Source organism: Pelodiscus sinensis, chromosome 11, assembly GCF_052426305.1.
Source record: "Pelodiscus sinensis isolate ZL-2025 chromosome 11, ASM5242630v1, whole genome shotgun sequence".
NCBI classification, from domain to species: domain Eukaryota; kingdom Metazoa; phylum Chordata; order Testudines; family Trionychidae; genus Pelodiscus; species Pelodiscus sinensis.
This window is the reverse complement of record NC_143062.1, coordinates 13,709,109-13,723,057: the sequence shown is the minus strand read 5'-3', so window position 1 is coordinate 13,723,057 and position 13,949 is coordinate 13,709,109. Positions and strand designations below refer to the sequence as shown.

At 49.9% G+C, this 13,949-nt stretch overlaps 2 protein-coding genes across 19 annotated transcripts in view; both read right to left on the bottom strand.

The window, feature by feature from the left end:
* Window positions 1-13,949, bottom strand: part of LOC102448489 (plasma membrane calcium-transporting ATPase 2) — an 857,866-nt gene that overhangs the window by 445,668 nt on the left and 398,249 nt on the right. The window lies entirely within an intron of this gene.
* On the bottom strand, window positions 463-6,217 carry LOC149523786 (uncharacterized). Its single transcript, XM_089781097.1, is given in 2 exon segments — window positions 463-1,431; window positions 1,433-6,217. Coding segments are annotated over 2 exon segments (1,437 nt in total). The 5' UTR covers window positions 2,084-6,217; the 3' UTR covers window positions 463-645.

Sequence of the window (13,949 nt, the reverse complement as noted above, 5' to 3'; positions counted from 1 at the left end):
GAGCAGAGAATCTCTGATGGGGGAGGAAAAACCTGTGACAAAAGTTGCTGAAGCATCTCTGTTAACCTCTGGTTTGAATGACCCCGTGGTGAGAAATCAGACAGCTCTCCCTGTAACTCGGAATGCATTTTCCAGCAGCCCATGACAACAGATGTTTAGGAATGTTAAATAGATGTCTTAAGCCTCTGAATCATGGTTGAGCTTACAGATTTTCTATTGGATACAGAGGCTGGAAAAGAAGAGGTTACTTACCTCGTAACTGTAGTTCTTCGAGGTAAGTAACTCATGTTGCTCATGTCCATTCTGATTAGGTGTACGCGCGCCGCATGCACGGATACCGGAGCTTTTTTCCCTTAGCAGTACCCATAGGGCCAGCAGGGAGCCCCCTGGAGTGGCACCGGTATACCGGTGCATATATACCCCTGCTGGCCTTCCCACCCCTCAGTTCCTTCTTGACGGCTCCTTCCGACATGGGGAGGTGGGTGGGATGCAGAATGGACATGAGCAACACATCTCGAAGAACTACAGTTACGAGGTAAGTAACCTCTTCTTCGAGTGCTTGCTCATGTCCATTCTGATTAGGTGAGTCCCTAGCTGTGTCCCCCCTCCGGAGGCGGGGTCGGAAGGTGACTAAGTATTATTTTATTATTCTGCAGAACACAGAACTGCCGTCCCGACAGCAGCATCCTCCCTGGCCAGCTGCGTGATTCCATAATGCTCTGCAAAGGTGTGCACTGATGACCAGGTTGCTGCCCTGCAGATCTCCAAGATCGGCACGCAGGCCAGGAATGCCGCCGACGTCGCCTGGGCTCTAGTGGAATGTGCTGTTATGCGCGGCGGTGGTTTACCCGCGCCCTCGTAGCACAGTCGAATGCAGGAAGTAATCCACGAGGATATACGCTGCGTCGAGACTGGCTGACCATACATCCTTTCTGCCACTGAAATAAACAATTGATTTGACTTACGAAACTCTCGTGTCCTATCTATATAAAAAGCCAACGCCCTCCTAACGTCCAGGCAGTGCAGAGCCTGTTCCCTGGGCGACGCGTGTGGCTTAGGGTAAAACACTGGCAGGTAAATATCCTGGGACATGTGGAAGTGTGAGACCACCTTGGGAAGAAATCCTGGGTGTGGACGCAACCTCACCTTGTCTTTAAAAAACACCGTGTAAGGTGGTTCTGATGTGAGGGCCTTAAGCTCAGACACCCGCCTGGCCGAGGTAATGGCCACAAGGAAAGCTACCTTATAAGACAGATGTGTCAGGGAGCATGAAGCTAGGGGCTCGAACGGGGGCTTCATAAGGGCAGTCAGGACCAGGTTAAGGTCCCACGCCGGTACCGGAGGCCTCTCATATGGCATCAACCTGTCGACTCCCTTTAGAAACCTTTTAACCAAGGGGTTGGCAAAGATAGACCTTTGACCCCCCCCCGGCGTAGAAGGCCGCAATGGCCGCCAGGTACACCCTTAGGGAGGCTGTGGCCAGGCCCTGTTTCCGCAGGTGGAGAAGGAATTCCAGGACAGTCGGAACAGCCCCTTCACCTGGAGCGAGCGTCCTGCCCTCCAGCCAGGAAGTAAACCTCTTCAACTTAGCCTCGTAAAGAGCTCTAGTGGACGGCTTCCTACTTTCTAAGAGGACCTCCTGGACTGCTCTAGAGCAAGCTCGCTCCGTCACTGAGAGCCACTGAGGAGCCACGCTGCTAGGTGGAGAGATGGAAGGCTCGGGTGGAGTGCCACCCCGGCCTCGCAGCTCTGAGTGATTAGATCTGGCACTAGGGGTAGCCTGAGCGGGCCCTCCACAGTCAGATCCAGCAAGGTGGTGAACCAATACTGTCGAGGCCATACTGGCGCTATCAGGATGGCCCGAGCCCTGAACCTCTGCACTCTGAGAAGTGTGTCGTGGATCAGAGGGAACGGGGGGAAGGCATAGAGTAGGCCCCTGGGCCAGCTGACCTGCAGCGCATCTCCCCGAGAGCCCTGACCGTGTCCCATGTACGAACAAAACTCCCCGCACTTGGCGTTGCTCAGAGTTGCAAACAGGTCCAGGAGGGAAACCCCCACCTCTGGAAGACCTCGTGAAGTACATCCCCCCTTAGCACCCACTCGTGCACCTGGATTGAATGGCTGAGCCTGTCCGCTAGCCCGTTCCTGGTCCCTGGGAGGTGAGACGCCTCCAGGAAGATGCTGTGGGCTATACACAGTTCCCATAGATCTAGGGCTTCCCAGCACAGGGGAGAGGAACGTGCCCCACCCTGTTTGTTGATATAGAACATGGCCGTAGTATTGTCTGTCAGCATTGCCACCACTCTGTTCTGTAAGTGGGGAAGGAACGCCCTGCAGGCCAACCTGACCGCCCGCAGCTCCTTGATATTTATATGGAGGTGAGCCTCCTCTGTTGACCACGTACCTTGTGTCCTGAGGTTGCCCAGGTGAGCGCCCCATCCCACATCCGAAGCGTCCGTGACCAGCTGCACAGACGGGGACGGCTTGGTGAATCGGACCCCCGCACACACCGTGCTCTCGTCCTTCCACCAGTCCAGCGAGTGCAGAATGTCCTGAGGGATAGTTACCACCGCATCCAGCAGCAACCTCAAGGGGTTGTGCGCTACCTTGAGCCACCCCTGCAATGGGTGCATGCGTAGCCTGGCGTGTTGGACCACGTAAGTGCCCGCCGCAATGTGGCCTAGCAGCCTCATGCAGGTCCTCGCCGTCGTAGTCGGGAACGCCTGCAGCCCCACTACCAGCGATTGAATGGTCGAAAATCTGTCTTTCGGTAGGGACGCCTTGCCTACAGGCGAGTCGAGATGGGCCCCCACAAAATCTATCACTTGCGTGGGCTCTAGCAGTGATTTGGCCTCGTTTATGAGAAGGCCGAGACCCTCGAACAGAGCCCTGGCCCTTGAGACGTGGTCCAGTACTTGTTCTCGAGACTTGCCCTTTATGAGCCAGTCGTCCAAGTATGGGAACACTTGGACCCTGTGCCGCCTCAGGAACGCGGCTACCACGGTCATACAGTTGGTAAAGACTCTCGGGGCTGTACACAGTCCAAAGGGGAGGACCGTAAACTGGAAGTGGTCCTGTCCCACCGTGAACCGGAGGAATTTCCTGTAACTTGGAAAAATTGAAATGTGGAAGTACGCATCCTTTAAATCGAGAGCAGCATACCAGTCCCCCTTTCTGAGCGATGGGATGATGCAGGCTAGCGTCACCATCCTGAACTTTGTCTTCCTTATAAAGGTGTTCAGGTTTCGGAGGTCTAGTATGGGACGCATACCCCCTTTCGCCTTGGGTACTAGGAAGTAGCGGGAGTAGAAACCCTTTCCCCTTACGTCTGGAGGCACCCTTTCTATGGCCCCTAGCATCAACAGGTTGGACACCTCCTGCTGGAGGAGTGTCTCATGAGAGAGGTCCCTGAAAAGGGACGGGGATGGGGGATGGGAGGCAGGGTAGGAAAGGAAGGGGATAGTGTATCCCTGCTTCACCAGGTCTAGGACCCAACGGTCCGACGTGATCTTTAACCATCCCTGGTAAAATAGGGAGAGACGGTCCCCAAAAGGCAGACAGATAGGCGCTACTGGTACTCTGCTCTCTGGCGTACCTTCAAAATGAGGGCTTAGCTTGGTGACCGGGAGACAGCCCTGAGCTTCTCTCGGAGTCTGACCGAGACTAAAGAGGTCAGGGCGGCTATTGTTGCGGCCTCTCCTGCGACCCCTGTCGTTATTCTGCCCCCTTCTAGGGTAGGTCTAGCCTGGAAAGAGCGCCTCTGAGGCGCCGGGGTATGTATCCCTAGTGACTTCAGGGTTGCCCTTGAGTCCTTCAGGCTATGCAGCTTGGAATCAGTCTGCTCTGAAAATAAGGCCGGCCCCTCAAAGGGCAGGTCTTGGATAGTGGTCTGCACCTCGGGTGGGATGCCAGATACCTGCAGCCAGGCACTACGCCTCATCACCACCCCTGTGGCCATGGTGCGGGCTGCCGAATCGGCTGCGTCCAAGGCCGCCTGGAGAGAGGTACGCGCCACTGCCTGTCCCTCTTCCGTCAAGGCCCCGAACTCCTGACGGGATTCGGGAGGAAGCTGGCTGGCAAACTTCTGCATGGACGCCCATGTATTAAAAGCATAACGCCCCAGCATCAGTTGCTGGTTAGCTATATGTAGCTGGAGGCCCCCCGTGGCATAGGCCTTCCGGCCAACCAGGTCCAATCTCCTAGGCTCCTTTGCCTTCGGAGTGGGGCCTGGAGGCCCTTGGCACTCCTTTTGCCCAGCGGCCTGAACCACTATGGATCCCAGAGCCGGGTGGGTACATAGTATCTTCTCTCGACCCCCTTCTGGGTCGGTGCAATAGAGGCTGGCGTCTGCCACAGGGTTTTAGACAGCTTGTCCACTGTTTTATTCAGTGGGAGCGCCACTCGACCAGGGCCCGCTGCCGCTATGATGTCCACCATCGGGTCTAAGTCCTCGTGAACCTCCTCGTGCTGGACCGCAAGGTTGACCGCCAGCCTCCGGAGCAGCTCCTGGTGCGTCCTAGAGTCCATAGACGGGGGCTGAGGAGCGGGGTCAGCCAGGGCCTCGTCTGGTGAGGACGACGAGAAGTCCCTTGAGGGGATTGTCTCCTCGGTCAACTGCGCCCCCGGTTCCCCCTGACCAATAACCGGGGGTCTCGGCCCCGATGCCATGGGCGAGCCACCTCCAGGCGGGGGGGCTGTCAAGGGGGTGGCAGATGGGGTGCTACTTCTTCGAGATGACCCCGCTGCCGGCCCCGTAGGGGGAGGCCCCTGGGCCTGATGGTATTCCCAGGGCGTCCAGAAAGCCCACTAGGGTTGCCCCTGTGACTGCTGTTGGACCATCGGCTCCCGGTGAGATGATCTGACCGACGAGCGGGACCTATGGCGCGGCCGCGACCTATATGAGGGCCCGGTCGAAGCCACTGACTCAGCCTCCGACTCCGAAGAGTACTCTGATGCTGACCAGGGAGGGGCCGATGAAGCCTGCACCCTACGTTGGTCTGCCATGGCTGATGGCTTGCCCCTGTGCACCACACACGGTGCCGGTGGTGGCATGAGTGGAGGCCTTTGCTGCGGTGGTACCCGGGTGCATCTGATAGGCCGGTGCGTACCCCTCCGGTGCCGTTACGTGCACCGGTGCCACGCTCTGCTGCTGTGCTCCCAAGGAGTAAGCAGGGATCGGTGCCGGGAGAGGCATCAGCATCGGTGCCGTGCGGGGCGCCTGTTGCGGCACCGCAGGTGATGTGTAATACGGTGCGGGGCCCTGCACCGCCCAGGGAGCCGTCTGCGGCACCGGACCCTGCACCGGTGCCGGTGCAGTCGGCGTCGCGAGCCCACACGCTCCCGGAGTCGCTGCCGGTGCCGTCGGGAGCGGGCCCGGGGTCGGTGCCGGTGTTCGTCCCGGCTCCGGTGCCGGTGTTCTCCCCGGCACCAGGGGAAACTGCTGCTGCTGGGCCGAGGCCTGCCCGTCGCTCAGAGGGTCCCACGACCCGGCCCTGTCCTGCTGGGGGGCACTTGAGGCCGGCGCGGTCCGCTCCTGCGGCACCGGGCCCTCCCCTTCGTCCACAGCCATGTGAATGAGGTCCCGAGCTGCCTCAAAAGTTTCTGGGGTGGAGGGCTGGCGGACCTCTCCTAGCCCCACGGCTGCCCAGGGCTCTTGCCCTTGTCCGGGCTGTGCCTCTTTCTAGAGGACTTAGAAGAAAGGTGCTCCTCCTTAGGGCGCACCTTCTGGGCACTCCTCTCTGCCGAGCGACCCCTCGAGCTCTTGGAGGCCCTCGGCACCGGTGACGGCGATCTGCGCCTCGGTGCCCTGCTGTCCGACTGTGCCGCCGTCGGTGCGCTGCGGGCGGAGTGAGGCCACTCCTCGCCCTGAGGCTGCAGTGCCGACTCCATCAGCAGGAGTTTCAGCCGGAAGTCCCTCTCCTTCTTATTCCTGGGCTTAAAGCTCTTACAGATAGAGCAGCTTTCAGCTCGATGTGCCTCGCCCAGACACTTTAGGCAGTCAGAATGAGGGTCTCCGCAGGGCATAGGGTTGGAGCAGGAGGCACAGGGTTTGAAGCCCTGGGGCCCTGGCATGCCCTCCCCTCGCGGGAGGGTTCCACTGCTCCCTTATCTAAATAACTATTTACAATACTTAACAACTACTTAACTAGAGAAGAACTTCAACTGCGAACTATAATACAACGGATAAGAGATAAGCTGCTAAGAGATAGGCAATAGCCTGAAGCATGCTCCAGCTACCGTCACGGGCGGTAAGAAGGAACTGAGGGGTGGAAGGGCCAGCAGGGGTATATATGCACCGGTATACCGGCGCCACTCCAGGGGGCTCCCTGCTGGCCCTATGGGTACTGCTAAGGGAAAAAAGCTCTGGTATCCGTGCACGCGGCGCACGTACACCTAATCAGAATGGACATGAGCAAGCACTCGAAGAAGAACCTATTATAAAATGTTTGTTTGATTCTCGTCCAGTTATATATTCAACACAGATACAAGGAATATCAGGAAACACGCAAACTTACGATGTAAAAAGTCTTCCTCTCCAGTTTGGTGCACATACCATTCAGGAGAAGTGTGCCGGGTCAGAGAGAGAAGATTTAATTGGGACAGACAAAATAATTGGGGATAATCTTAGATTTTCCAAATATGTGTATCAGACAAGTCCATACTATAAGTGAGGGAATGGATGTTACTCTGGTTCCCAGGGGATGGACCACTGAAACAGTCAAAGCAATAAAATCAAACCCACCACCTCTGGAAGGCTGGGAGTGGTGACTGAGACACAGAGGCTACGTCTAGACTGGCATGATTTTCCGCAAATGCTTTTAACGGAAAAGTTTTTCCGTTAAAAGCATTTGTGGAAAAGAGCGTCTAGACTGGCACAGATACTTTTCCACAAAAGCACTTTTTGCAGAAAAGTGTCCGTGCCAATCTAGACGCGGTTTTGCGCAAGAAAGCCCTGATTGCCTTTTTCGCAATCGGGGCTTTTTTGCGCAAAACAATACCGCATTGTCTACACTCGCCCTCTTGCGCAAAAGCATTTGCACAAGAGGGCTTTTGCCTGAATGGGAGTAGCATAGCATTTCCTCAAGAACACTGACAATCTTACACAAGATCGTCAGTGTTCTTGCGGAAATTCAAGCAGACAGTGTAGACAGCTGGCAAGTTTTTCTGCAAAAGCAGCTGCTTTTGCGGAAAAAGTTACCAGTCTAGACGCAGCCAGAATGTTTGGGCAGCTGACTCCTTCGATACAGGCAAGGTACAAACCTCTGTAACCCTAGGTGGTGATGTGCCTCTGTATATTAAACAATATCCCATACTTCAGGAAGCTAAAGAATCACTAAGTCAAGTCATCGAAGAACTGGAAAAACGAAAACTGATCCAAAGGTGGTCAAAGCCTATCTGGCCAGTTAAAAAACCTGATGGAACCTGGAAATTGACTATTGACTATTAAAGGCTAAACAAAACTGCTAAGTGGGGGAGGGCCCTTTTGTGGCTGCCTATCCTGAGCTACTGGAGGTAGTGTCCTCTGAAATGAAGTGGTTCCCAGTACTTGATGTGGCACATGGCGTCTGGAGCTTACCTTTGGATCCAGAATCCCAGTATCGAACAGCATTTGCATTGTTGGAATGTTTTGCCCATGGGGTACTTGTACACACCCACAATCTTCCACACTGCTGTACAAAACATGCTAGAAAAGGAAGGATTGCTACAAACAGGGAAAATAATGCAGTATGTAGATGATAATCTGCTGGTTAGTGAAACAGAGCAAGAACATGAAACGCTGGTGAAAAAGCTTTTGAACTGTTGCCAGGAATATGATTTGAAATTTAATTCCTCAAAATCTCATTTTAAACAGAGAAGTGCAGTATCTGGGAATTAAAATAAGTGAAGGGGGAAGATCTGTTGACCAGGAAAGAGTTAAGTACATTGTAAACTTGCCTATGCCAACAGATACTAAATCACTGCAGTCCTTTCTGGGGTTAACTAACTTTTTCAGGGAATTTATGGCGGGCTATGCAGAGAAGGCAGGGCCCTTATATGAGGTGTGGACCACGATGGAGGAAATGACTAATCTGTGGGAAAGCTTTAAAAAGAGATTGATGGAGGTACCTACTCTGGCTGCCCCTAACAATTATTTCCTTTTTATATTGTATCCTAGTGTGAAAAATGTCTGTATTATTAGTATGCTCACGCAGGATACTGGTGCTGAGGAAAGACCCATTGCATACTACAGCCGAGCATTAATAGCTCCAGAAAGTAAATTGGGAATCTGTGAACAAACTGTTCTTGCTGCCTATTGGTCACTGCCAAAAGCCTGGCCATTATCAGAACAAGTAAAGTCATTGTAAAAAGCTATCATGCCCTAGGAAAACTACTGAGTCAGGAAAATGTATCCAAAGGGCATATGAGAGCTGACAAAGTCATACAATGGGTCTTTGCTCTCATGACAGAAAATGTTCAGTAGGTTATCCTGAGAGAACCTGAAATTTCTACATGGGGCCTGACTGTAAGTGGCCAGGAACACATATCTGAACCCCAGAGCATACTCTGTCTTTAAGGCACCTCCAGTTGAGCAAGTAATTGGTAAAACAATTTGGTTTGTGGATGGCAGTTCATATTACATTGAATGTAAGAGAGTCACTGGATTTGCAGGAATTTACTTAGCAGGCAACCTGTAGCAACTTGGCTCTTTTCAATTCAAACTACAAAGAGGAGGAACACAAGCAGCTGAAGCGCTGGCTGTGATAGAGGTTTTGGAGAGAATGAAGAGCAAGCAAGATGAAATAATTATTAGAACTGATTCCGACTATGTTTACAAAGGGACCACAATTTACCTTCAATGGTGGAATGCCAATGGTTTCATGGGAACCTATGGATCTGACATTAAACACAAAGCATTGTGGCAGCAAACAGAGGAATTGGAAAAATATTATGAAAAGGTCAGAATGGTCAAAATAAAAGTGCACAAAAGAATAAGCCCCCTAAGAAAGGGAAATGAGCAGGCAGATGTGCTAAACAAAGAAGCTGCACTTATTGAAACCATATGGAAACGTGCCTGTGGCAGTAACCAGACGAGCACAAACTAAGCAAGAACAGAAAATAGAGGCAAGGAGTTCCCCTGAAAAAAGTAGGCAAAACCTGACACTTAAATGGGTTTTACTAATACCCAAACAAATACAGAATCTCTTGTTGGGTTGGATACACAGTTCCATGATACTAGGACACTCAAAATTAGATGAGGCAGTGCAAAAGCTTACAAAACTGACATGCATCTGACGAAGTGGGTCTTTGCCCACAAAAGCTTATGCTCCAATATATCTTTTAGTCTATAAGATGCCACAGGACTCCTTGTTGCTAAAACTAGGATGGTGTCCTAAAATGAAAGAGGATCTTGACATACACATTCACAGATGTTTTACCTGTGCAAAGCAGGATCCAGCCAGAAGGAAAAGGTGCAGAGAGTTAATGCATCAAACATTAAAAGGCCCCCTACAAATATTACAGTGAGACTTTGAAGGACCCTTACCTGCGACACCCGGGGGGACAGGTTTTTATTGTAGGTAATTGTAGACAGTTTCAGTAAATGGATAGAAGCATTTCCCATGAGGAAAGAAAACAACCAAGCGTCTGCCAAAATTATACCAATGGAAATTTTTCCTAAATGGGGATTACCCCAGAGTATTGATTCTGACAAGGGACCGGCATTTACTGGCGAAGTATACTGGATCATGGGGACATGGGCCAGCATTCCAATGTCATTGCATATTCCCTATCACCTTCAAGCAGGGGGACAGGTAGAGCTCTTGAATAAATCTAAGAAAGTTGAACTGTCTAAAGTGTGTAATGATCTGGGAACACATTGAGATGTGGCACTCCCAAGGGTCCTTATGAGGATCTGCAGCCAGACCAACTGCATGACAGGATTGAGTCTTTATGGAATATTTTTTGGGAGACCCATGCCTGGATGGGAAAACTTACTGTACCCACTAGATTGGAATACTATAACAGCTCTAGCAACAACCATCTGGATGAATAGCTTTAAATATCGGTTGAAAACAATACAAGGAACAGCATTTGTAGAACAGCAAAAAATGAATCAGGCCTTTGATGAGAACAGTGATATTACACAATGGAAAATCGGAGATCAAGTCATGGTTAAAATTGGACCAATTCCTAAAAAGAAATCTCCTAAAGGAGAAAAGCAAAGACCCCAACCAATCCTAGACAAGCTAGAACCATCCTCATATCTGGTTGAACTGCAGAAGCAGCCCCAGTGGAAATATGCAAAGCCTTGAAGGGGTACTCAAGTTAAAACTGTGTATTACATGTCTTGTGCTTTTTCTGCAGAATTTACATACAAGATAAGAGGGCCGGATAAACACAATGGAATCCTTTCAAATGAGTAATGGAAGATTTGTAACTCCCAACCTCCGGGCTCCCTCTGTACCCAGGTTACTACTTCATGTGGCCTGGAATCAATTAAAAAGATGTGAGGTTTGCCAACCCTTCCCTGGGTTCAGTACCCGAGGACAGATTGAATGGGGAATTGACAATGAACTAACTATTTGGTGGAATGATAAAAACACCTCAATTTGGAAAGTGGATCAAGTGGGAGCAGAATCTCTTTCAGTAATGGGATCAGGACTTGAATGGAGGAATACCACACAGGGTGACCCTCTGAATACTAGATTCCTGTTTCTAAACCCATTGAGTGATGAAGAAATTTTAACATTCCTATACTGGGATTATCTTTTGGAAACCCTGGATAAATTTGGAGCCAGAAAACATGAAAAGGTGGAATAGTTCAAATTCACACATTCAAATTCAAAGCAGAGCAGTCTGGAAAGACATAATGTAATATAGTTGCTGCTATATATAGATAGATTAAAAGGGGGGGAGTTGTATACACACCCACCCACACACACATTCTTATATGAGAGAAAAGCACATGTTGTTTTTATATTTTTGCAGGGTGCAATGTCAGCCTGGCTACGGATACCACTGACTTTGGCATGCATGATCCTGTACATGAAGGTGGTTATCTGACACCGCCAACATTAATCAGACACATGTGGTGGCCCGAATCCTCTGGGCAGAAATTCTACCAGACACCACCAGGAGACTGGCAAAAAGCCAAAGCTATCCAGTTGGGACTAACCTGAAGATGGTGTGTGAAATAGAAGGAAGACGACAAGTGGGACCTCTTCATAGAACTGCATCACTCAATATTACAATCGTTTGGGGATGGACTATTGCAGAGATAGGTCACGCCCAAGAACTGCCAGCCCAGGAGATTGACAACACCCGACAAAGAACTGAAAAGGAACTGACTTTAGAGGACAAAACACAGGGAAAAATGTGGTTGTTGTTGGATGATTGCTGACACTATTGATTGTGATCAGTCTATATTAATTACTGTGAGTCCAGGGATAGAGTCCAGCAACAAAGAAGAACTTGACACCCATATTGGGCATACAGACATACCTAAGAAGGGAGATTCCAGAAATGGAGCAAACTCTAATGGCATTCAATCAAACAGTGGAAAAACACACAACAGTAATAGTGGGGAAGAACGGAGATCTGGGATACAATGTTCACACACTTATACCCGAAGCTACCAAAGTAATTCTGAATTGTTTCCAAACTGGGGATTCCATGGTTAGCCATGTACAGAGAATCACAAAAGCATAAAAGAACTGGACAAATTGGGTACAGTTTACTAATTTACAAGACACACTAAGTGCATCTATTTGCATATATAATATACAAGTAAAAGATGCAGAAATATATACAGGGACTTGGTCTATGGTCAGGACCATATGGTAAATGTATGTACCATGTACAGGTATGTGAAGAAGCCTGCCAAACACCAACACAGACCCTAGCGCTTTCGACACCCACACTCCCTAGTACTACACTACCCATGGAATGTCCAACCATACAACCATAGCCCAACTCAGGGGTATTTTTACACCCTACAATGGAGTACATGGTAGAAAATGTGGGATGAGTATCTATGCCACTGAGCAGTGTTCCCTCTAAGCTGCCTGGCAGCACCGACTCACAGGTGATTAATCAGCCCCACCCAGTCAGAGACTCAGGGCTGACTGCCTGGCATATCCATCTGGAATTCTGCAGACACTGAAAGTCAATTTCAAAATTAATAGTGTTATTAATGGAATACGTAAGGCAGTGAAAACGGGGGGAGGTATCAGTAGTTTACTATTGGATCAACATGCTATCACAATTTATAACATGCACCTCATTAACAGTCTCCAAAATAATGATGTTTCATTGACAGTTGCATGTGTGGCCTACGGAGGTCAAATAGTAGAAATAATTAAGGAAAGCTTACTGCAAGTGCAACTATAGAATTGGACGCACATATTAGATCGCACAATCATCCTCAAACAAATAAAAAAACAAGGGATATCACCACAATCATTTTTACAACTGGCTAAATTTTATAAAGTGCCAAAATTAGACCATCAGGACAGTAAACCTGTGTACCTCATGATGCCCTTTGAACCAAGACGGAGAGACCATCCATTAAGAATGCATCTGGCTTCCAAAGGTATGGTAGGATTGTTATAGGCCGTACCTCCAAAATCTGGCACGCTGTAGTCTGGCAACATCCGTGGTCCAACAGGACCATGGATGCTCCTGGACCAGAGATCCCAGGAGCCTAAAGGCAGGAGAGAAAGCCGGGCGGGGTATCAGGGTTGGCAGCCTGGCTGGGGGAAGCATGGGACTGGGGCAAAGACCTGCAGCAGCCTACAGCATCCCCTAGGAGCATGGGATTGAGGCTGGAGCCCCATGGCAGCTGCCCCGCACTGTCCCTGGCTGCGCAGGACCAGGGCCGGAATCCAAAACCCATGGCTGCCTCCACCTGCGCGGGCACAGAGCCCTGCATCAGGAGTTGGAGCCTGTGTTGTCCAGGAGCCAGCAGTAGCTGGGCAAGTAGCCCAGCCAGGCTGGGATGAAGGAAGGAAAAGTAGAGTTGCCCTCCGGGGCAGCCTGCCAATAGAGGGTGAGGAGCTTGGGGGCTGGTGCCTTCTCTGGCAAATTCTCTCGTTTGGGACCAATCATGTTCCAAGGATGCTGGACCAACCTGTAGCTAGTGGTCCAAGGGTGGTCCAACCTGTAGTCACAGCTGAAGTTACCAGAGCTACACCAATTTTTACCACCTGAGGATCTGACCCATGGACTCCACTTTGAATCATTTCATTACAATTACATTATTTAAGCTTTTTAGTTCTATAATAACTCCCCAAAAAGGTTTCAGTGGAATTTGGCCAGAAGGAAGACACGAGATAACCTTTGTAAAGATTTGGGTAACTCAGCCACCAAACCCAGTAAAAGTTATGCCTTGAGAAAATACCTTCCATCTTCAAGGCACCAGGATCACTCAGAATAAGAGATGATCTAAATATACCAACCATCTGGTTTGCACTGAAGTGTTTTTCTTCAGTTGGTGGATAATTTACTCTGACCAATGAGTTGCCAAAGAGATTGAATTGCACTCTGGTTCCAAGAAATAGTACCTTAAGCCAGTACAAGCACCACAATGAGGCATTTCAGGCAAAGTCTAGTAAATGAGTACAGCATTTCTTGACTCATGACATTTTTATAGAAGTCTGAAGTTGGCTACTGTAAAGTAGGAGCATGCTGCCGCTATTCCTGCACTTTGAGGTCTACCAAAGATTTGGGAAGAGACGGCAGAGAATGGGGCAAACTGATCCTTAGTATGAAAATCTCTGGTCCACAAGTGTACTAGTGACTGCTGTAGGTCACTCATGTTGGAGGATTTTCAACTAAGTAGTTTGGATTAGTGGGTCTAAATAATATGGAAATCTTGACCTTACTCACAAATCAGGCATTTTTAGACATTCTGAATTATGTTTGTATATCAATTGTATTCTTGTGAGCTTCATTAGCAATATCCACTGTTT